Genomic DNA, 24,158 nt, shown 5'->3' with positions numbered 1-24,158 from the left:
GATGACCTTTCTAGTTGTTAGGACTTTGATAGGCTGAAATTAACACTAGCTCTGGATGCAGTTTTATCATAAATAATGTAGTTACTTTTGCAGGGGAGAATAAGCTATTCTGATCTAAAGCACATAAGCAAATATAAACTTGTGTTCCCATAGAATCTTCAGTTCTTTAACGGTTCATTTCTACATCAGTGCAGTAAAGCTGGATAAAACTCACTGTATACACAAGCCCCTTCTTCATGGAGTCCTGGTTATAGTTCAGACGCGTCTTTGATCCCACTTCGAAATGCAGATTCTAACACCACTGTTGACTTGCAGGTACGGGATGATGCTACTCTCCTCCCTTTGAAGGCAGGTAATTGAAAAAAAGTGACAAGTAATACAGCTTTGTGAAGATTTGCATGAAGATTTTCTTTGCTGATAGAAAAAGGCTGTACATCAATGGTCTTACAGAAGCGATAAACATAAGACCTAGAGAGCAACTGATGTGGAAAAAGATGCAACATACAAATCAGAAAAATAATGCAGTATTTCTTCCTACTGTCTTTGCTTGACATAGGGACCTCAAGTAGATGGGTTAGAAGAGCGATCCCTGATTCGCTGGAAAATTGCCCAAAGACCTGACAAATGTGACAGGGAGGCAGAGTCCATCTAGAAGTATCTTGGGGCAAATTAAATTTACAAGAGAAAGAATGAAACCTGAAATATCTTTGTGTCACTGTGCGAATGTTTGGTGAAAGCACAGTCTGGACATCATGGGCATTTCTGATGCTGCTTGTTGAAACTTTCTTAATGTGCGTTTCAGGTCTTCCTTCTTTCAAAAAGGCAAGGAACACAGGAGGAGTGACCAGGGATGATTGTAGGTATACAACAGCTTATGAGTGAGGAGCAACAGTGTAAACTAGACTTCCTAAGCTTGGAAATAGAAACAGAGTGGAAGATATGATAAAACTCTGTAGTATCAAGAGTGGAAGGAGAGGTAAAGGAAAGAGGTTATTCATGATCTCTTTCAATACAAAACTTTCAGGGATAACATGTTTCAGACAAAGAAAATTAGCTATTTCTCCGCTGACTGTATGTTTAAGCTCTGTGGTTTCTTTCCATGGAAAACTGTATATGCTAAAAATGGATGTAAATTCAGAAGCCAACTGGACAAAATTTTTGATAGAAAACGAGAAAAAAAGTAATATTTAAGGAACAGTTTCTGAAACTGTTACAAATCTTGAAACTGTCATCTCTCCAACATCTGGGAGGAAGGAGGGTGGGGGGAGCGATAGTGTAAAGCCTCAAAAAAATGAACACATGTAGCTTGTCAAGATGCACAGTATTAGTCTTTCTTCCAGCCAGTGTAGTTCCCAGGAAGGTCTGTAACCAGTAGCTTTTCTGTTTGCTTGCTTAAAAGTTTGCAGTTGTAAGGTGTTTTTTACATCTGATGTAGTCATAAGTATTTTAGCATTTTCAAAGCTATACTTGAAGTGTAATCTAGTCTTAGATATGATTTCATAATCATGTGTTACCAATGGCAAGGGACTTGATGCTGTATTAAAGAGGTGGTATTTAAACTCCTGAAAACTCATTTAGTCTAACGTGGGAATCCTAATGAAGTTGTAACATTTTTCACCAAGTTAACCATGCTTTCTGGATGTATTTGTAACCTAAGACACAGTGTGAGAAAAAAAAAAAGTGAACTGCCTTTAGGCTATACTTTTGGGCATGTGTACAGAGGGCAGCAGGAGAATTTTTCTCTCACGCTTCTTCATTTCTACCTAGACTTCAGAGCAAGAAGAGTCCATCATGGCATCAAGCATTGCTGTGTCTCTTCTGAGTCTCAGATTAAACTGGGTTTGCATGAGCAACCTTTTACATTGCTTTCTTTTCTGAACTCCCCCTTATCAAGGCTATCTCAAACGTGCAAAATATGAAGCTGTCTGCAGAGCTTCATTGACTTTAATGGGAAATGTGACAATTTGCACAAGGTGAGGAAAGAGTTAGCTTATTAAGGTGGACAAATTTGCTCGCTTTCTCCTTTCCTGTGTGTAAAAGTTGAAAGGAACTAAATATGTAATTTTCCCATTTATATACTGCTCCTTAAAGCCTCATTTTCTGCACTCTGCTCATGCTTCCCAAGTGCTTCCTTATGACTTTACTTATCTGTGCCTTAATGACTGCAAATTTTCCAGAGCTGCTTTACTTTTTGTGTCTCTACGTGACAGCTGAGATTTTCTTCCTTCTTTCTCTATTCTCCCCTGTATAGCTCTTCTCTGAAAAGGGCCTTGAAGAAAGGGTCTACCTCAATCTGCTCCTAAGGCCTCCACGTAGGGCTGAAACAGAATAGAAGACCCACATAGAAAAGAGTGTAGTATTTTGCCTCCAAGATGAGTGCTGACACTCTAATAATGCAAAACTCAAAGGACTTCCCTAACCTGCCAGTGCTTCTTTGTTATCCCAGAGAAGGTCTACACAGCAAGTCAGGACACTTGAGGCTAATTAAGCACTGTTAGCTAATGGATTGTTTATACAATTTTGTAACTCTGCGTTGTATTATTATTTCTCATTCATGTTCTTATAATCTCTATCTAGAGACAAACCCATCAGAAAGCAACCTATAAATGGATGCCTGTAACCCAAAGTGGTACAAGGTGGAAGAAAACTGGGGCTGACACAAACCTGACTGTCACTATAGGAGTGCCTCCCCAGGATGAGAGGTGTCTCAGCCCCAGCACAGTATAATTTGGGCACAGTGCTTTTCTGACCTCCAGTTCAGGTGCAAGAACCACCTCTATTAGTACCAGAGCCACTGTGCTGTGCTCAAACAGTGCAGGCCCACTGGATGAGGTGTGCTGGGTGCAAGTGTTGCTCATGCAGAGAGGTGAGTGGTGCACAGCTGCTGGTGAGGGCTAAGATGTCACCAAAGCAGGCACCCTGTCAGATGCCTCAGCAGGATGACTTCTGCATAGTGCAGGGTGTTGTTATTCATCTTTGTAGCATCTGATCAGCTACAAATATTAGTCACATAAAACTTTGTTTGCAGACACAGAGTAGTGTTTTGAACTTTTAATAATTTCTCCTTCTTTTTTCTCCTTTATGTTTGATTTTATTGCTTCATGACTTGGAAATATTTTAAAACTCCAGTTTTAATGCTCTTATATGCAGGTTTTATCTGAAGCATTATAAATCCCTGAGTGTCTTAAGCATACTACCACTTTATAAGAGGCAAAATATGCTCAACGTAAAAGAAACAATGCTTTGAAAAAATTTATAATAAAAAGACATATCTGGGAGCAATAAAAGTCATCCATAAGCTAGACAGAGGCTGTTCTCTTCCAGCAAACTTGCACAGCTGAGATGTATTGGTAGGAAGGTAGTGAAGGTGTTTGTCTTAAATGAACCTGCAAGTTCAGAGTCATCAAAGAACAAAAGGGCAGCAAGAAGAGCATCTCCTCATGGAAACAAAAAGCTTGTATGAGAAAAAAAAGGTAGAAATGCTGGTAAGGAAGAGAAAGGCATGTGAAGATTTGAAAATACAGAGAAGCATTTTTGCTGCATGCAGAAAAGGAAAAGAGCTGAATATGTATAATACTTGAAGGCACAAATCTTGTCCAGCTTTAAAACACTAAACTTCTACTTCCCACTCTTACATATTTGGTTTGCAGCCAGCCGGGTGCAAGTGGATGAGTCCTGTCCAGAAGCCAGTTCTCCAAACTGAACAGGCAGCTGTGGCTACTGGACAGTATTTAACTCTTTCTCTTGCATTTGTACTGAAGCCCTGGATTGAAATGGTGCTCAGGAGCAGGTGCTCCCTGCCAGAGGGAGAGGCAGGAGAAACTCTTGATTTTTGTGACATCTATACTATCTGTCAGAGCATGCCAGCGTGCTCACACCCAGCTACTGAGTACAAGTGCCAAGCTCACTGAAAAATGACCATGCTGCCAGGACAGGACAACCAGATGTCATACAGCCAGGCATACAACAGCAGTGGGATTTTGGTGTCAGCAGCTATAGTGCCAAGCCTAAAGACAAGAGTAAAACTCCACCAAATACAGTTAGGTGAAGACCCAGTCTGCACTGTGCTGATAGAGAACTTCTCTTTCTTTCTAGATGTTTTGTGTGGGTATTGTCACGTTTCTAAAAAATAATTGATGTCAATTTTAACATCTACTGTTGAGAGATCTCTGTGCTGTTTTCTCACACTCTGATCCACAAACCCCAGGATTCGTCAGCAGTGTGGTTTATTTGCAGGAAGAATAGGGACAGTTTACTCTAGAGTCTGCTTGGTGCCAATAGTTACCAGGTTTTCTTCTCCCATAAGATACGTGCGCTATTCCCGATATCTTTTCTACTTCTGATTCCCCCTCCCTTTGCCTCTGCTCTTCTGCATGTTATCTGGGGTTGTATTTTCAGCTGCCAATATCTCTTTTAAAGGAACTTTTGCCCACATGGAAACAAGGTAATGCTAAAGCTTGCTTCAGTATTATTGTCTTACATTTTTTCAGACTTCTAGTTTAACGAAAGAAAGACACATAGAAAAACAAGATCAGGTCTTTCTCTGGAAAAATCTGAAATTATAATTAAATAAAGACACCTGTGTCTTTGTGCTGTACCTGGTTCTCAGGAAAGCAATGGAAATTATTTCTTCTAGTCAAAAGAATGTCTTCCATGGAAAAAAATAACTGCAGTGCCAATGAGATTGGGGTGAAGAACTTCCAAATATATTGTATATGTTTGTGACACACCTTGCGTGGTCGATTTTGGGCACTTCTAAGTTTTAAATATGTCAAAAGAATAGTCTGTAAAATTTTCAGTGATACTGGAACATTCTTCCTCATGTAGTTTGGAGGCATAATTTATCACCTTTCCTTAGAGGAAGAAACAAAAGCTTGCATATAACCAGAACCTAATTTTGGATATGATCAATCTGCAAATTTTGCAGTTCTTAGGAATAGCACTCTGGCAGCAGTATGCTTTATTTTGATGTCTGAAAAAAAAATGTGCTGCAGAAATGGTTTAGGAAGCTGACTCACAGCTGCACAAGAGTTTCAGAATGCAAAGAAGCAATTTATGTGAACCTCAGAGAAATGTAGCAGTCAGTTTATGTTTGGAACCAGTTCCTAAAACAGATCCCTAATTTCATGACCAAATGAAAGCACAGCCTTACTGAGATCCATCTAACAAGTATGTGGTGATTACAGGTTCATGTTTAGTGTTGACTAACTGGCTGACTCCATTGTAAGCTTTAGAGGGATGGTTGTTTTAAATGATGCAATGACCAGTGGTGATGTTTAAGAAAACAGCTGTAGTTAATTTTTTATACCTTAGGGATGATTGCACAGTATTTTGAGCGTCATGAGGTTCTAGTGACTGCACAAGAAGTGAAGAGCTCATTTTACAGCTGGGCCTTAGCTCCTCGCTGTTTGAGGCCCCTTATAGCTAACATGGTCAAAGGCATGCTCATTGTCATCCTGTTCACTTGGATTGATATGATGCCTTTCACAAGAATTAAGTTACTGTGATTTGCTCTGTATGCTAAAGAAGATGTGATTTCAACAGCCTTTGGTAGCTTGCAGTTTTGTTAGCCCTAAAACCTAACAAAGGTAGCTACCTAAAAGGTAGCTGAGCAGTTGCAGCAGGAAGCTCCTCATCCATTCACATTTCCCGCAGGAGATCAGCTCTGGTGGTGAGAAGCAAAGTCAGGTATTGAGTGTGCAGCTTCAATTCTGAATGTACAAAGCTATCTTAAAGGAGAGTAGTTTGCACAGCATTTGCTAATGTGGGCAAGGCTAGTGTTTTCACAAATTGCCTATGGAAGTGGTAGCTCTCTTCCCATTGGTAGTATATTATGGATATAAATGTATTAATATTTCAGAGATTCTAAACCTCTTCCATGACCTGGAGGTTCACATACATCGACTTCCAGTGGAACTGGAAGAGCAGAGTCTTTAAGGCATTCTTGGACATTTCAGTGAGGGATCACTTTCAGAAAACTAAACAGTCTAATCAGTGATATCTAATGATTCTGAGCGACTGCAAATTACAATGTGCTCACAATATCTGTATTTCCAGTTTTTAGGGTCTGCTTTTCCATCTGCTTCTCAGTTTGCTTATTTATAACTGGTTAGGGTGCTTCATTTGTTGGGTTTTTTTAACAAAGATTGTTTGCTGATAGAAGCAGTAAGTCATAATTAAATTAAGTGTAAAACAGTACTGTTGAATTATCATTTGGTGTTCTTGCCTAGAAGAGGTTGTCTGAAGGTTTCCACCAGAGTATGATGAAAGTAATGTGAACAGGAGGAAGTCAGAATCAGCAATTTTACTGTAAGATAGGATTTCTTTCTAAGACTGTACAAAAGACACATAGGAAATTTCAACTTTGCTTTTCTCTTTGGAAAAGTAAAGCCTGTTTTTAATCACATTTTCTGTTTAAAAAATGATTATGTGACAAATTTGAGAATGTTTGTTGTGAAAGACAATTTCCAGAGTTGAAGGTAATGTTTCACAGGTCTGGTGAAAATGGAAATTTTTTTCAAGCTTAAGGTCATGTTATTGTTGTTTGTAGCCTTACTGCTTTCCTCAAAACAGACCTTTATTTTCTCCTTAAAATCTAGTTAACACCTGAATTATAGCATCTTTTCCATATGATGAGACTTCCCTAATACTGGTAAATGCTCAGAAGAAAAGAAACCATTATTGCCAAGTTCTAATTCATCAGTCAGAAAACTGTCATTTAATAAACTCTGTGGTAGTCGCCTCATTAATATTGCCCTCTGTGAGCTATATGGGTTTTTTGAAGGAATGGAAGATATTTCCTTCTGCAGGCCAGTAATGCAGTAAACCATGACTGTGTATTAATTTAAATATCTATTAGTGTGGCTGACTCTGATGTCTGCAACACAGCAGCAAAGATGTTCACATTTTTAATTTTCATAGAAAATGAATCTTTTTAAAGTTTGCTTCCTCCCCCCCATCCCCCCATAAGGAGGCCATTACAGCTCCATTTTAAACCACGACAATTTTTACATTTTACTTATTCCATACTGGTCTCTTGTATCTAACAGTATTAATTCTTATTCCTGTCAGGTATAAGTTTATCTATTCATGGGGCTGAAAAGCGTGTGCAAATCTGTCAGAGGAGAACTGCAGGAAGCTACCCAGTGTCACAGCATCCACCTGTGGATGGGCATCCTTCACTCCCACAAGTCAGAGGGTCAATAAAAATGGAAGCCTCATCTTCTGGATCTATGGTTTCAGCAGTCACTAGTGGAAAAGCAAAAACCCATCAGCCAGGTAACAGATTTGCCTTGGTACCTTCTTCAGTTCCATTTCTTGTGTGATGTGCCTTGAAGTTGGGAAGCTGTTATTAATAGCATGAGATCATGCTTGCATGGAAATCAAACTATTGATTGTCAGAACTATTGATTGATTTTTTTATGTTCAGTATGTTTTTGTCAGTTATAGATTATAGGGAGTAGCAGCAGTTGGGACAGCTGAAAGTGGGAAATGAAAATGTAAGTTTAATCTTAAAAATCATACAACATGTACTGGTATCCAAAATGCTAATGCAGAAAGAGCTTTGCACTATTGCTTTTTAATACTGTTCCCCTTATATATATTTAATTTTGATAAGCCCCGAGTTAATGACAGTGTACTAGAGGCTACAGGCATCCCCCCCTGGAACTCAATAATTGACACGAACACTGGTTTTGAACAAAGGCACAATCCAGGGTGTAGATCAAAATCTTCCTGCTATAATACAAACAAAAATTCTGGATGCGAAGGAGATTTTACGACATAAGTTAACTGGTTAATAAAATGAAACTTTTTAAAAGAAAGTCAAAATCTCCTGGGAACCATCAAATTCTAATTGACATCGTGAGTTCATTCCTTATTATGATAATTGCCAGAGCTATTTTAGAAGTATCTTTGCTTATAAGAGGGGAATACATTTGTGCTGGCCATGTTCAGTCTTTCTTCGCAGTGAAAATTAAACTCCAAATTTCTTTTCTGAGTAGAGAAAACTAAGGCTGCCCATGAAGTCAGTTTTGTAGCTTCTGTGTTGGAGGGTCTCAATAATCTTTCAGTGTTGCTGCCCAGGAAAGGACATGATACATGCTGTATGCAGCTACTTGGGTGCCAGGGGACGGAGTCTATTTGTGTGAGACAGAGAGTTCTGCCTGCAAAACCATTAGTGTATTCCCCTTACCTTGAAGATCTAGTAAATGGCTTAATTTTTGTAGAAGTTGAAATTTTAGATTATCTGTTGTGGGTTGCTATACAGGTCTACTGCCATGAGTCTTATGCACCCATACTATTTAGTCACCATATCTTTGTCAACACAGATTAATTAAGAATTTACAGTGACTCATAACCATATGCTTTGTTTATTTCAGTTCTTCTGTTCACTTGTTTGTCCTGTTCTTTCAGCTTCTGTTATTTTCTTTGAAGTACAGAAATTACTACTAAAGAAATTTTGTTGTTGCTAAAGATATATAATCGTGTCTGCAGCATGGTAAGAGATTGACAAAAAAACCCCTGCATCACAGTTTGTCAGAAAAAGTATCTTGAATATGCACAATAACAATGTTCTCTTTAAGATGCTACACATTCTACATCTACATATTGATAAGCATGGCCTGTGCTTTACTACTAAATAATGTACAAGCAGCATATGTTGGCTTCTGCTTGAGAAAAAGATCCCTTTCTAGGTAGACCCCAGAGGTTTCTTAAAATGGAGCTTATCAGTGACCATCATTTAGATGATGATTCTTTGAGGAATTAGCTTTCAGTGTATGAGATTAGTTTTATCTCTCATATTCTGGTCTTTAGACAATAACAGCATCTATGATCTACTGAGAACATGCTTGGCGGCTTGGTTCAGGGAGGCATTTAGATTAATGAACCTTACTGAAGTTAAGAGGAGTTAATAGTACCCACAGCCTTAAAGGCTGCAGATTTTTATGAGTGTTTTGTATGACAGGAGTCTTCTCTTAACTAACTTACAGTGGCACTGTTTCATCTGGAATGAAATTACCTTCTTATGATTTGTGTCTAACTTTTTAATTCTCTATAAGAGCACTGAATTTCTGTCTGTGTCCGGGTTAAATTGCAACCATTTTAGCTATATGCAAGTAGAGTCTAAGAAAGATTATGGACAGGCAGCAACAGTAATGAATAACACTCCTAATAGAAAATTCCAATTTAAACTGAAAATCATATATTTTTCATTCTAACTCAGTCACAAATTAACAGCTATAGCTTCATAATTAGTTTAATACACTAGTTGTCCAATGGCAATATTTTATCTAAGATATCATAAAGATTTTTATATTTTAGAAGGGAGATGTCCTTATGTATACTAATAACAGGTACCAGATCTTACACCAGTGTTTTCTAAGCTATCCTCCTGCTATTGCATGTAGTACATTCATAGGTTTTTGTTCAGTCTAATTTTAAATAGTTCATACAAATTGGGGTTTTCCCTCTATTTGAGTGCCGTTATCACAATCAAGTAGGTCTCACTCTTGGAGTAGTGTACATTATATTCAGTCTGAAATTTCCTTTCTCCAGTTAACAAATACCCCAAACATGAAGGCAGTCTAACATAATAGATTTTACAGTAAGGTATTTTGAGGACTTAAAATGACATTTCTAATTCTTGTCAGTCAGAGAGGCTAGAACCATGGAAAGAAAAGATCCTTGATAAAATGATAGTTGAGTGTATTTTTTCCCTTTAATAGCATACTACTGCTGTTTTCTTCACAGCGCTTTGTTACCTTTCACCACCTTTCTTCTTTCCAGAATGACACCTTTTATTATCTATCATAAATTCTATTCAATTGACAGATGTTTCCTTTGAATGAAGTTCATAGGTAACTACATGCTAAGGAGGAGGAATGATAGATATTGTTTAGTGTTACAGCATTCTTTTCAACCTACTTCCCTGCCAGTTTTATTTGTAACTGGTAAGGAGGCTGAGGCTCATGGCTTCTTATATTAATTTGGATGTTAGAGCAGCTAGGGAGCCGTGAGTTGTCTGTACTCCACCTTATTTAAAAATAAATTAAATTTTAAAAGTTGCGTTGTGCAAGCTTGCAAATAAGTACTGCTCAGCCATAAGCAGAACCACAGCTTCTGAGCTCTGATTTTAAGCAGATCAAAAAGTATCAAGTAACTGAAACAAAACACAGAGGAAAATGGAGAACAAGTGGAAGACAATGTTTATTAACAGTGAAGACTCTGAAGGCCTTTGCAGATGCACCCATATGAGAGAACTTTCTCTTAGACAGAAGGAAAGCAACAACAAGTATAGGAATCAGATGGTAAGTTTAGATGTGATGACATTAATGCATTCCTTCCAAAACCGGGGAAGGACAGTAGGTTTTTGATTTTGAGAAACCTCCAATTATCATCTTCCAGTTATGTGAGCAGCTGTGGTGTGTTGTGGCTAATGAGGTACAAGGCTACTGAAGTACAGAGTTTGAAGTGCTTGTGGCAGACCTTTGGCTGCAGTGAATTGGTACAACTCTCATGAGAAAGTGGTTTAGAATCAATATGTCTGTGGTACACACAGAAGACTCGTTTTGAAAGCAATGGTAATCATCATTTAGGTTGTCTGTAAGAGCAGTAGAACAAAGTACTGAACAAATGTAGAGGAGGTTAAATTGTCGTCCCAGTCCGTTCCCTCAATGTCAGGGTTAGGCAAATCTGCAGACAAAAAAAAAAACTTTACTCTCATCTGACGGCATTGCACCTTTGCTGTGTGATAAGCAGGACTTCAGTTTCTGAGTTTCTGTCTGCTCTTTCCATAGTTAATCTATTCCATAAGAGAACAATGTTACCTTACTTCTTTCTCTTGGTGACAAATTCCTTTATTTTCAGATTCTGCAGAACTTGTCAAACCTAATTTCCCTAGGAGTCACTAAATTTGCTGGCTGTGGAAAAAATGTCTTATTTAATAAGTCTAAGCAGCAGTAAAGTGAATTCTTTCATTGTGTGAAACTCTGGAATCTTCTTAGTTATTCTGTACTTGCAATGTTTCCTAATAGTTGTTACCTGTTTTGTAATAACAGGGATTCAGAGGTTCCCCAGCAAGATTTTCTTTCTCTCTGTTTCTGGTAAAACCCTATTGCATTTCAAAGATTATATGAAAGTTTATATACATTAATTTAGATAGTAATTTATATCACTTGTACAACTTAGTTCTGTAGACAATCTTAACAACCAACAGTAATGTTGTCTTTGAAATAATTTATTTCTAAAATTTACTTACCATGTAAAGTCTTCACTCCAGGAAACACATAAAAATATTCTGCTTTCAAGAGTTTACTGTTCAAAAAAATCCCTTCAAAGGCAAAGAACTGTACATTTTGGAATGGACATTCCTTGCTACATTAAATGATATAGGTATATCCACGATACTTGAAAGAATTTTATGTGCCTGAAAGGACTCCTTTCTGGCATTATGGTGAAGGTCTCCTGGGCTCATTGGAATTACATAAGAAACTTTTTTTGCACTCTGTTGACTTTTGTGACAAGTAGTCTCTGATAGATTACAAATTTTAAAGGAAGGCATGTTTTACTTGCCATGTTTTTCTTTATTTTGGGTCCTCTTTTTTTAATTAGTTATCAAACTGTAACATTTTTACTGATGACTGTAGTTACTAAGCTTGCAAATAGGAAAGAGGAGCTAGTGGTGTTGGCCAACAGAACAATTGACTTGGGAGTAAGTAAAAATACATGGTTCCTTAAACTGTGGCAACTAAAATTAAAGGAAAAAAGGAAATGTGTGCTTAATGAGCTTAGTCACAAGTTAATGAACTTTGAATTATCAAGAAAGCTAGAACTGAATCTTTCAACAGCGATAATTTACTGTGCAAAACATATCCTTTTCTCATCACAAAGTGTGCATATGTTTGTCAGCATTCACAATTGGTTGTAAATAGTCTTTAGAAGATATGTGTTAGTTAGATGTGACTTGTTGGTTAAATCCCATTTTCTTTTCTTTGATGACTGGCAGGACACGTGGCATGCATCTCTCTCAGATCAAAAGAATAAAATCCTACAACTAATTCTGCCAGAAAGCTCTATCATGCAAGTATTTCTTGGCAGCAAATTCATGCATGGTGTGGGAATGGCTGATATAAATTCACCTGGAAATTTGAATTCTCACTGACAGTAATGCTGTTATCTTGTCTAACATTATTAGCAGAACAATCTGTTTCAATAAGCTTTCTGCTGGATATATATAGAACTTTCTCTCATGTGGAATGAAGCATAGAAAAAGCAAGCAGATTTCAAAAAGTTTAGTATTTCTCTCACTAAGCTAATTTTCATATATATGTATATAAAAAACCATATTTACAAGAAATATCCCTATGCAGAAGGGACATTAATGTCAAAGAAACCAGCCTGCATATTTAAATTTTCTTTTTCTCTACTGTCTGCATTCAAAACAATGCAAGTTCAATGCACCAAACAAAATTTCTCCTGTGTTGGTACTTCAAGCATGATCTGGAAATACCTCCCTGCTGAACACAGAGACAGTTCATTCTCCTGACTATTGGTGCTTCAGAGCCTCTGCAAAGCTCCTAATGAGAAGAAGTTTGTCTCAATTACAGTGAGGACCTTTTGTCACTGGGCTGAGCGACAGGTCACCACATGGTCATTAGGTAGTACTTTGAAATCAGGAGCTGAACTAGCAAGCAGATGATGCAGAGCTTGAAATCTTCTATCATTTTGCTTGGTCATTCAGCCCATTTAATCCACTCCTTTACTTTTCTAGGACAAAAGTCACTTCTTTGAAAATTCCTGATCCTAAGGTATAAAGTCTCCTAGAATGTTTATTCTAGCAGCTGGGAGAAGAGTTTTACAACAGCATGCTAACAACCAAAAAAAAAAAAGGTAGCATAAAAAGCACTGTTTTTCAATGCTATCTATCTTGTTTCATTTAAATATATTTGATGTAGGCAGAAATCACATCTCTCTGTATCAATTTGTGCTGCATGTGACACCCACGGGTACTGAGCCTACCTGGGAGGGACCTGAGCATGTCCTCAATCAGGGGCCTCAAAAATATTAATAATTTTAAGTGGTGGCTTTGATGGTGCTCTGCTTCTCTGGGGACTACGTGTTTTTAAACTCTAGTCTTTTGAAAGACTTATTTCTTTTCCTTCCTGCTTTGATCAGTCTCCTGTTTGCTGTTATAAAACAATCTTTCAGTCACTCTTGCAATCGATTATGTATGGTTACTTTAAATTCAGTATAGTTCACCCTCAGATTTCAATGCTCCTGGATGTTGTTAGTTTACAATATGTAGTCACCTTGCAAAGGGTGCAAAATGCTGCTCTCTGTGGATGTTCTTGATATTTCCACCATCAGAGAATTTCTTTCAAGGAGAAAAAATAGGAACCAACTTAGCAGTAAACACACTGATCCCAGGGCAAAGTTATAATGTTCGAAGACCAGAGTACTGTAGCTGTCTTAAAATAACTAAGAAGATTCTTGACCACTCTATGATGAAAATAGAACATATATAAAATTATGTAATGTTTCTGAGAAAGTTTCATTTAAAAAATAGCTTATAATTCAAGAAACAACAAGAGAGACTTCGAATAATCAGCTATTATATTCCTGTAATGCTTGACTGAAAAATGTGGTTTTTTCTTGGCTCTACATTTCTTGCTTAAAGGGAGTTAGTATTATGTAAGACTCTATTTCTAATGTTAAATATATTTCATGTATTCCAAAGAAAGATTCTTGCAGGAAGACTGTCAAAAGATGGAACAAACTAGCTTCTACTTTGGCAGAGATGCTTTTAAAATCAGAAAAGGGATTTGACTGTAATAGGGCTGCATAGTGTTATTAATTTCCACAAAAGATTTGCATCGGTCCCAGACATTTCAAGACCTCCTTCCTAACACCAAACCTGCTGGTTCATTCTGATGTCTCAAAATTAAGCCAGACCTTTTTTATAATTAAAAATCCCCAAACCAACAAAACCCAAACGAAAAAAACCCAACAAAACAAAAAAATAAACCAAAAAAACCACAAACGAAAAATCAAAACCAACTAAACAACTAAAAACAATAACCAATAAAAAAACCAAAACCAAGACCAAAAACAGACTCAAAAAATTATGAGGGGGGTTTACTCCTTGGGAGAGTAGATACGATACAGGTAACTGCTTCCAGGGTTCTGAAGAACGCACTAGAAATTCCAAACATTGCAATGTACTGTGGTGCCAAGAAAAGCCCAAAAGAGTTGTATAATACTCAACATCACATCTTACACCACACATAAGGGCAGCAACAAATCAAAAAGGTGGTATCATTTTTGATCAGTTCTTTTTCTCTGAGGAGAACCCCTTTGAGTCATGCAGCAGGCTGACTGTCCCTGTGCCATGAGTGGGTGAATGTCTCAGAAAAGCAGATGTGTTCTCTGCATGCTGGATAACTCCACAGAGGCACAATATTTGCTGGTTATATCCTTTGGGAATGCAGTTTTGTACCATGTTGTGTTTCAGAGGCCCAATGGAGGTCTTCTTCGTTACTGATTACAGTCAAGGTACTTAAAATAGAAAAAAAAAGATTTTACTACAGTTTGGTACTTTATTTATACCTTGTTTTAGGAATGCACCTAACGCATAAAAGGAATCAAGCATCTGTTAGACCAATGGTATAAAAAGGTAGCTTGCACTTTGATGAGACTGAAAGATTATTAAGGGTCATCAAAACTACACATACTTTCAAGGCCTTTTGTCCTGCCAGAACACCTGAAAATTATGACCCTTACTATTCAGATGCTCTCCTACTGCCTGTGAAGGAGACTCTTCTTAAGTCCGGTTGCTGAAAACAACCTCTTTTGGGTAGGCATCCTGTGTGAACAGTCCAAGACTAGTCCATGCATTTTAATGACAAAGTGCTCTATTTCTTCTTAGTGGGTTTTGGTGATTATAGCAGATTGCAGGGCTGTATAAGAAAGGCCAACTGCACCAGTATTGGGGGCAGGATTCTTGCTGCTTGTGGGGTTTTCTCAAAGACAAATTTAAAATTCGAGAAAGACTATTTTTACACAATCATATATAAATATTGCCTCCGTTCTACAGTTCCAATTTGTAACTGACTTGAGAACTGGCAAGTTTTTTGCAATAAAGTTTTTACTCCAGGAATATTTTCTTCTCCTGCCTTTTATGAAATGCCTGCTGATGGCTCATGATATTGTTAAAGGTAGATGGTAACTAAGGGATTTATCATTCACAAGTAGTTAGATTTTTCAAACGCGGACAAGTGTTTGAACACATGTGATAATGATCTTTGATAGCTATGTTTTTGTGTGTTCGCTCACAGGAGAGTAGAAGCATATGTGCCCTAATCCAAGTCTGTTTATTGACACAATGAAGGTCATGGTAGAAGAAAGCATTCCTGCAATTCCTTACTTAAAAGATATGTTGTTGGTAGACAAATTTCTTTTTCCCTTGTGTTGATGAAGGAAAGTTTGTGATTAGCCATGTGTTATACCACAGGTGATTAGTAGAAGAGTATGCCTACAATTTTGAGTAAAATCAGACTGGATGCTGTTGTTGATCTGATACTTTTGCAACGAGGCTAGATATTAAGGCTACTGTGAATCAGACAAGCATAGAACACTGTAATTTCTATGGACTACTGAAACCTCCCTATACTGCGAGAGAATCAAATACAGTAGAGGAAATTTTAATGCAGCAAAATTGTCTTGATTTCATAGTCTGAACAGCAGTCAAGTTTAGGCTGGTCATTTTCTGATCACTTCCTAGACAGTATTTTTCATTAACTAAGCAGTGGCTTTGAAATTGTCTTTGTGCATTCTTCAACAGTTTAATTTTATTAGCAGGCTTGTGGATAGATAGTCCATCAGATATCAGCACTTTTGGACCTCAATAGCTGACTGATTGCCACTTCTTTCACCATGGCCCAATTAGTTCAGATCTGCTGGATATGCTGCAGTGATCCTGCTACCTTCATCTGTCCTGAGGAGCAGTGATTTGAGTGTAACAAGGATGAAGGGTTTGGGGGAAGAAAGGGCATTTTACATTTGTCAGTATTGTCATCAATTTGCTCTAACTAGGGTTGAAATGCAGAAGAAAGGCTGTTGGATTTGAGGATACAAGAATGTAATGGTATATGTTAAAAGTGGTAGCTGAATATTTAAGAAGAAACAGAATGATATCACTTACAAAGGTGCTTAACTGAATTTCTGTCCATTGATTAGTTTTCTACATCTGTCCTATTGTTTTTATGTATTTTTCAGCAGCTGGAGTATTTTTCCTTGGTCCTTAGAATTCTCTTCTGGGGCAAATCCTAGCCTCTCATCTCTGAGGCCATCAGCAGATTTCCCTAGGCTGCTATTGTATGAATAATCAGTTGTCTCACTTAAGAAATTCTCTTTGTTCTACATCATTAAATGCTGACTCCTGCTGCTGCTATGACAGATGGCTTTTCAGGAATCTACAAGGGGAGTTGTCTCTTATGTTAGTAGCGGGTCTTTGCTGTGAAACAAAAGAATACACTGAAAAAAGCATGAGACAATTTGAATTTATAATACTTAAACAACAGAAAAATAAAAAAGGAAAAGTGGCTCAAGCGTACCCATTTTGAGTCCTGTATTTCCAAAAAGTGAAGAAGGGCCTTTAAAAGAAGTTTGAGTAATTTTGTGCCCAGGAATATAATTCATAGCTCTTGTCAAGGCAGTAGTGAGGTAGTTATTTGGCAAGGAGAAGGGGAAGATACAATGGGCTAGGAGGGAATTCAAAATAAGACCATCTTGCTGTAGGCAACTGTAAATAAAAGGAAAATGACTCTATCAAAAGTATGAGTGATAGCATCTAGTGAAGCACAGTAATGATCTAAATGACCTGAAGGTTTGTTCTTCCACCTTGGCCTTCTTGTTGTGAAGTCTTTTCCCAGATATATCTTCCTGACCACTGCAGCTCTCTGCTATCTCTGTGCATTAGTTGCTCAAGAGCATGATCTCTAATAGATGCCTTTGTGAAAGGTTTTCCTGCTACTCTTTAAAAACCAGATGTATTCCCAGTAGCTCCCTCTGTCTCTCTGCCTGTATCCAAATACCCTGTAACCAGCATCTTAAGCCCATTTGCCCAGTGCCTTTTCCTATCTACTCTTGATAGGCAGCCACCTTTCTCTGCATGGAAAGAGTCTGTTTTCAAAACTTGCTGCTTTCTTTCCTCATGTTGAAAGAGCACTGAAATGGGCAAATTTTGTGTCTATTTATGTGTGCAAATAGATTTGCACACTGTGACCCACTAGAATATGTTTTTATTCTGCAGTGCTTTTAGACAGCAAGCATTACATACAAGTGTGAATGCCTTTGAAATGCACTGCAGTGCTGGACTTCTTCCTAGATTATGTCATGCCATCAGGTTGGCATGTGAGAACTTATGGTGGCCTGTTGCTGAAGCATGCTGTCCATGCTCTTTTTGTCCGAATGGTTTTTCCTGTCTTGCGTCTTAATTCATCTTTTGTGTGTTAGTGTGTTTTATTTTAGTCTGGTTGTTCCTGTGTCATTTGTAATAATGCCTTTTGTCTGTTTTCACATTTGGGAGTTAGCTTTGTAGAGGTGATGCTCATGGCATGGTGACATATGGTCACTCGAACAAGGGACCAAGGGACTTGTTAGTTATGACTCTGCATCATTGTTGATAGCAGAGAATGTTGTTTAGCTTTAAATCAGTCCATGTTCTATCTGAAACTGCTTGGTTTGAAGAAAATTCGGTTCTGCTTAGGAGAAAAAAATGGAAATATCTTCATTCAATGTGTGTGCTTCCTCACCTGAAACCCTCTTAGCTGCATTTTCTACTGCGCTGTCATAAACCCCATCAATGTCTTCAATTTCTTCAGAAGGAAGAGAGGATTTGCAGGTTAACCAGCTGGAAACGCAAATATGGATAAAACCAGACATACAGAAGACAGATGTGGACTTTTCAGAAATTCTTAATGCAATACAAGAAAGTAAGTTATTCCTTGGATGTAAAATTGTGTTTGTGCTAGAAGGTTCAATTGAGATGCACTGAAGTTATAGCTGAAGGAACCTACCAAGTGATGAACTGAATAATAAGTATGTATGACTAAAATCTCTGAGAAAGTTCAACAGGTTATTGAAGGCCAATAAGAAATCTTTTACTGTCAGAGAAGTAATAGTAAGATGTGTCTAAGGATTCCAGCAGTATATATTTTCTATGCAGACATAATCAGGAATTGTAAAATTCCTGTTACTTTAATCCATTCTTTACACTTCTAAGTGGTAAACTAATAATGTTGAGCAAATGCTGCAGTTGCGTATTTGAAGTTCCAGTTGTTCCAAAGTGTTAGGGTGTATTTACATTTTTGCAGTTGTTAATTTTTAGGAGCAGAAGTCATGAGCTTGTCACAACAAGTGAAGGTTGACATGTCTTAGATGCTGCATAAAATGATCTCTTTTTACATGTAATGGGCTGTGGACTAAGAATAATTGATTCACCCTTCTTAACTCCAACTTCAGAATGATCTCAAGGCTTGTGGTAGAAGAAGTACTACTGTTAATAACAGCGGAAGATACTCCCCCTATCCAGAATTGATGCAATTCTGGAATCCAAAAGAATCTGGAATTTCAGTGAGAATTTTCTCTAATGGTTTGAAAACTTCTATGCAAGGCAAGAATCAAAATGCATGGCATGGCTTCCTGTTTTCCTTATTTTCCAGGTTTGTTTTAAACTCGGTATTTGGTGCAGCAATTTTCTAAGGTGAGAAACAGAACTTCCACTTTAGAGTGATAAAAGATGAAGAAGAATGTGTAAAATCCTGAATTCTGCTTGATTTTTGCCATATGAATAAGGAACCACACAGTGGTAGAGTCAGATTGGTGGTTTCTGATTTGATTTGATTTGATTTGATTTGATTTGATTGTTTGGGGGTGGAAGGAAAACACTTGAGTTAGTATGATGGTAATAATTTGAAATTGAATCAACTTATTACTTATGCTGCAGGTTTGGGATGAACTTCATGTTTTGTAACTTAAAATGCTTTTCCCATCAGGAAATCTTAATATGAGGTTTTGCTTTTTCTGTTCTTCTCCACACCAGTACAGCCCAGATATAGGCTGGGGGCAGTTAGGATGCAGACTGGAGAGCCTGAAAAGGCACTATATATTCTTTCAGAAGCTGAATAGATGATAGCTAAACACGGATAAGCAGATCAAGTTGGGAGTGTCTTAAGAATTAAAGTTTTGATTTATGGATTATTTACAAGCCATTTAAGAAGGATGCAGCTTTTACAGCCTTGGAGATGGTGTTTTTTTCTTTATCCAGACCAGACACAGGTGCTGTTGGGAAGTTAATCTCTATGTCCTTCAGCTACATTTCCTTCAGCAGAAACAAAAGTTTCTGTGACTGAACAACCCACTTTGCAGGGGCTTGTTATGTGTCCAGGGCAGTGTCTTGTCACCTGCAGTCTGTTGTGAATATCATATAATTAGGATAAACATGTCTATGTTAGTTGCTCTGAACAGTCAATGTTACTTTTATTCCCATTTGTTAGCATTGAATGATAATTTAGAAGAGGCTAATGATGCTTTTAAAGACCACATGCTTTTTCTTGCTAACATAAGATTCCTGAGCATTTCCCTATTCAGAGGGTGCCTTGTGTCAGCTAGTTGGCATATCTTTCTGTTTGGTAGACTGCCAGGAGTGATCATCCAACAGAATTTTATATTTTTTTTAGTTTAATTACTGAAAACATTTTGATCTCAATCTACTCTGTTTTTTTATTTACCCTACTGAGTCTCTTAGACTGCAACTGAAGATAGAGATTTACCATCTCATTATTCACTTTTATGCAATTATATTCCTATTATGAAAGTCTTAAAAGTCACTTCTATTGCATTTTGGCTAAATGCTGCATTTCAGTATAGTAGTTCAGACACATTTTTCTAAAGATTTCTGGTAGTTCTTATGCAAAACAGTTTCTTTTCAACCACATGATATTAGAAATTATCTGTAGTGTATCAGAAACAGTCTAGAAAAAATAATTACTAATCTGAAAGTAGCTATAGGCAACACACTGTAGATTAGGGGATTACAAAACAGGATGATGGATCTGATCTAAACCAAACTTGAAAACTAGACTGCAGTGCTGTCGAGGTTCTGCATGCAACTCTGTCAGACTGGAACCAGAATTCCCTGTTGATGCCTACTCACAGCCTGTACCAAGGCCGCAGCCCCAGCACAGCTGGGTGGCACTGGGGCAGTCCCAACCCCGGCAGAAGGTGCCTCCCTGGTACAGTGGGGCTCTGGGGAGCTGGAAACCAACACTGATGTGTAGTTACTGAATTTAACATTTAACATGATAAACTGTTCTGTACTGTGTGGTATCTCTAGGATGGCCTCCTTGAAGCAAAAGTTGGTAAATTCTATCCACAGCTTTACTGAGTGCTGAAAAATATTTTTACCAATAAATCAACACAGGTGCTGTAAAAACATAACATACGGTACAATAAGATGCAGAAAGGTTCTTGGTTTTTTTATACTTGAACTTTTCTGCTTTGTAAGTCTCTGCAAAGCAGCTATTTTGTACTTAATATTTTTATTAGTGGGTATTCTCCAATATTACTGCTTTTAAACACAATTATTTTTTCCACTGCCATTAACATATGGAATTCCTCTATACTTATTATAGACATTCCCAGTAAGAATTTTTAAGGAAATTCACTTTTCAGTGTTACTGATACAACTAAAAGCTTCCAAAGAACAGTTTCTGGAATACTGATTTTCATCTCGTATTATCCAAAGCTAGAGTATACTCTATGGTTTGATGTGACATTTGCTAATAAAATGACAATTAATGAACAGAAACATGATCTCTGAGCATTTTTCCATCTTGCTACACAGTAATATGTTCAGGTCCCATTTTTTTTATGAAAGTTCTTATTTTTAGGGACTTCAGTTTCAGCATCCATCTTCAGAAAGTTAAAGTAGATATCTTGTCTTTGAGCCCTGTCATATATCAGCCTTTTGGTCTGAAGTGGCTTGTAGACCCATTGAGATTGTGCATGGACTCTTGCTCAGAATTTCTCAGCATTCAGCTTTCAGAATATATAGTTCTACTATATTTGGGATAAAAATATTTATATATTCACTTTTTTTTCCTGTTCTTCAAGGGATTATGAATTATCAAGTCATTTTGATTTTGTTTCTGCAAAATAGAACATTTCTCCAGAGGTGGAGAAAAGAGTTTGCATATTTAAGCTGATCTAAAAGCAGAGGGAGAATTCTTAATATCTCCTGTAGCAATGTATATGCTGCTCTGTATTCCTGGTAAATTTTACTGCTTAAAAATACATGACTGTACAGTAGCACCATTCTGTCTCCCAAATAGCATATATATAATAAAATGATTATATATCATTCTGTTAAGGACATTTGTGGACATATACATATCATGGTCTGAAGGGGACAGAAAAGATGGAGCCCTGATTATGCTTTTAGCAATATTTGACCATGTAGGTGTTCATGTCCATTGGAGTGGAGGGGCTGAGCTACCTTCAGGCAGCAGGAGAGTTATCTTGGAAGTACCATCACCATTATTAATGTAAAGCAAAGAGGATTTGCTATATAAATTATTTATTTAGTTTTGTAGAACAGTATTTTCTGATTTTATTTTTAAGTATATAATGAGATGGGGTAGAAAAATAATCTTAGCAAATGTTGGGGCCCCATATTTAGTTTCAAGGACTGATATACTAAGAGCACATCTTCAAAAACATAAACCATCAAAGTAACTGCAGTGTAAAAAGCTTCACTTTCTCCTCAGCAGCACACCTTTACTGCAACTGGAAAAAGGTAACAGACACCTTTAGCACTGATGAGATAGTTCAGCACATCTCTTCATACTTATTCTATTCTGTAGTCACCGACCAACATGTCCATTATCTGCATATTTCTGATATAAGCAGTTTTCTACTGCAGGCAATCTGGACAAGTCCTGGTAGTTAATTTCACTAAGCAGCTGAGATTCACTGCTTCCACAGCTTCTAGTCACTGATGAGATGGGCTGGATTTTAAAGTGACCTTAAAACAAGATTTTTTTGCTCCTCAAAAGTCCTCAGGATAATCCAGTAATTCTCTGCTTGAAGACCCAAGACACATTCACTGTCTGACACACCAAGCTGTGTATCTCAACATGTCCCCTTAGAATCCTTATATTCTGCAACCCAAAGCATTAATTGCACTTCAAGAAGAAGCAATACTAGTATCTCAAAGGCATCTTCTTTTATACCAAGACAGTCCTATGTCAGGACAAAGATAGTGCAAATTCCCTCAAGTATAGCATACAAGCAAAACTACAATTTTTACATCTTTCATGGCCCCTGTCTGCAACAGATATATATGTCTTCAATAATCTTCAGAAAGCTTCATTATTTAATTCTTTTTGGTTTTTGTTTTTTCCACAGTTGCTTTCAGCCTATATTGAAGTGTTAATCATATACCGATTCATGTGTCACTGTCATGGAGGCACTCTGATGGGTTTCAGTTCAGTAAAGTTCAAGTTATTCTAAATATTTTCTGTTTCAGTAGTTCTTTCCGTTGAATATTGAAATTAATTTTTCTCATATGGGCATATATGCAAGATCTGGTCATGATCTACATCCAAATTATTATCTGATGGGGTGGAATGTTTCCAATCTTGACCTTTGAAACAGTGGGGGACAGTGAAGGACAGTTGGCTAGACTGTGCTGTCTTGCAGCAGTTCCCCTCTCTTTTATAAACATCCCTAGTATGATTTTGGTGGATTGAAATGGATCAAGGTGGCAAAAAATTCTTTAATATTACTGCTGCATGTGCTACAAATTGGAGTCTGTTTTTTGCCTTATAAATCTCTAAAACCTCTGTGGCTTGCCCCAGGACAAGTTGGATGCAGCCACACTGACACTGAAGAGCTGCAGGCTCTCATCACACGAAACAAAACAGCACCAGAAACTCAGAATCTCTCCTACAAATTATGCTGCTTAGGTTAGCACATTAGCCTGGTATCTATAGTGGATTAATTTGGACATGAGAACTTTTCTGTTGTTTCTGAAATTTTTAGTGGCTTTCTAAGCAAAAGTATTGTGATTAAAAGTACAATGTCTGTCATTAACCTTGTCCATATTTTATACATGAAAATGAAGACAAAGGATTCTTGAATACTTTGATAGTGTTTTCTATTACCTGCAGATGTAATAGCAGACTTCAGATGCTGTAAAAGACATATAGAAAGGGAGGAAACTCTTCCCCACGTTCATGATTGACAGAGAAAGACTAATACATTTGAACTCTGGATGAATATTACAGAAAAAACTTTCTCCTGTATGTGAGAGTGAAAAATAGGCCACCTGCAGAGACTGGGGAGTCAGTATCATCAGTAATATTTTAATAAGGATTCTTAAACTGGGCTGCGGCACCTGAAGAAGGGAAAGGTAAAAAGGAGGTCACAAAATGCTCATCATGGCTGGGAACAGTTAATGGCTGTTAATTTCTGGAAGCTATTCAGTCTCTTCACAGTGGGGGAATGGATTTTTACACCTGCAGCCAGCAGTTAGAAATGGAACTAAGTTGCTGGTAGTAACTAGCGATTTTTGACTGTTCCCTATTAACACAGATTCTCACCAACAGGAATTACAATTGCCTGTTGCTAAGTTAGGGTGGCTGAGGAGAAGCAAAGCATCAGGAGCTTATTGTGCAAAATGTCTATAAAGAGTATTAGACATTTGGTCCCACTGTAGTCAGGGGAAGAGCTTGGTAGCTAGGACCTTTGGGAGTCCCTTCTAACACTTGCAACTCTACCGTCATAATTTTGGATTTTGCCTATGAGGCATAAGGTTGGAGAGATGAAGTCCATCCACAGCTGAAGCTTGCTCCTCAGCTAAGGAATTTTTTCTTCTCCTCGCACACATCTCATCACCCTTTTTCACCAGTTCTGTAGCATGTGGGGTGCAGAGCGCACCTGCCTGCCCCACACCTCCCATCTGACAGACACTCCAGGCCCTTAATACCTATACTTTTTATCAGAGTTGTGTTTACTACAGCATTCTGTAGAATAAAGTGATTGCTTCATGCAAGACTGAGGGCTATGTGGTAGGCAGATTTAAAAGTGTCAGATTT

General features: G+C 37.6%; 1 protein-coding gene across 5 annotated transcripts in view; it reads left to right on the top strand.

Moving 5' to 3' along the window:
• ANO4 (anoctamin 4) overlaps positions 1–24,158 on the top strand; it is a 173,907-nt gene that overhangs the window by 50,631 nt on the left and 99,118 nt on the right. For 3 of the 5 annotated variants that reach the window (XM_064655328.1, XM_064655329.1, XM_064655327.1), the window contains exons 2-3: positions 7,072–7,278; positions 17,883–17,993. In XM_064655328.1, coding sequence (XP_064511398.1) covers positions 7,209–7,278; positions 17,883–17,993 — 181 coding nt within the window. In that variant the 5' untranslated portion in view covers positions 7,072–7,208. The remainder of the gene's footprint in view (positions 1–7,071; positions 7,279–17,882; positions 17,994–24,158) is intronic. The other 2 variants (XM_064655331.1, XM_064655330.1) reach the window with 1 other exon arrangement.

This window comes from Pseudopipra pipra, chromosome 5, assembly GCF_036250125.1.
Source record: "Pseudopipra pipra isolate bDixPip1 chromosome 5, bDixPip1.hap1, whole genome shotgun sequence".
Classification (NCBI taxonomy): domain Eukaryota; kingdom Metazoa; phylum Chordata; class Aves; order Passeriformes; family Pipridae; genus Pseudopipra; species Pseudopipra pipra.
The sequence above is the reverse complement of the archived record's forward strand: the minus strand, read 5'-3'. Positions and strand labels throughout refer to the sequence as shown.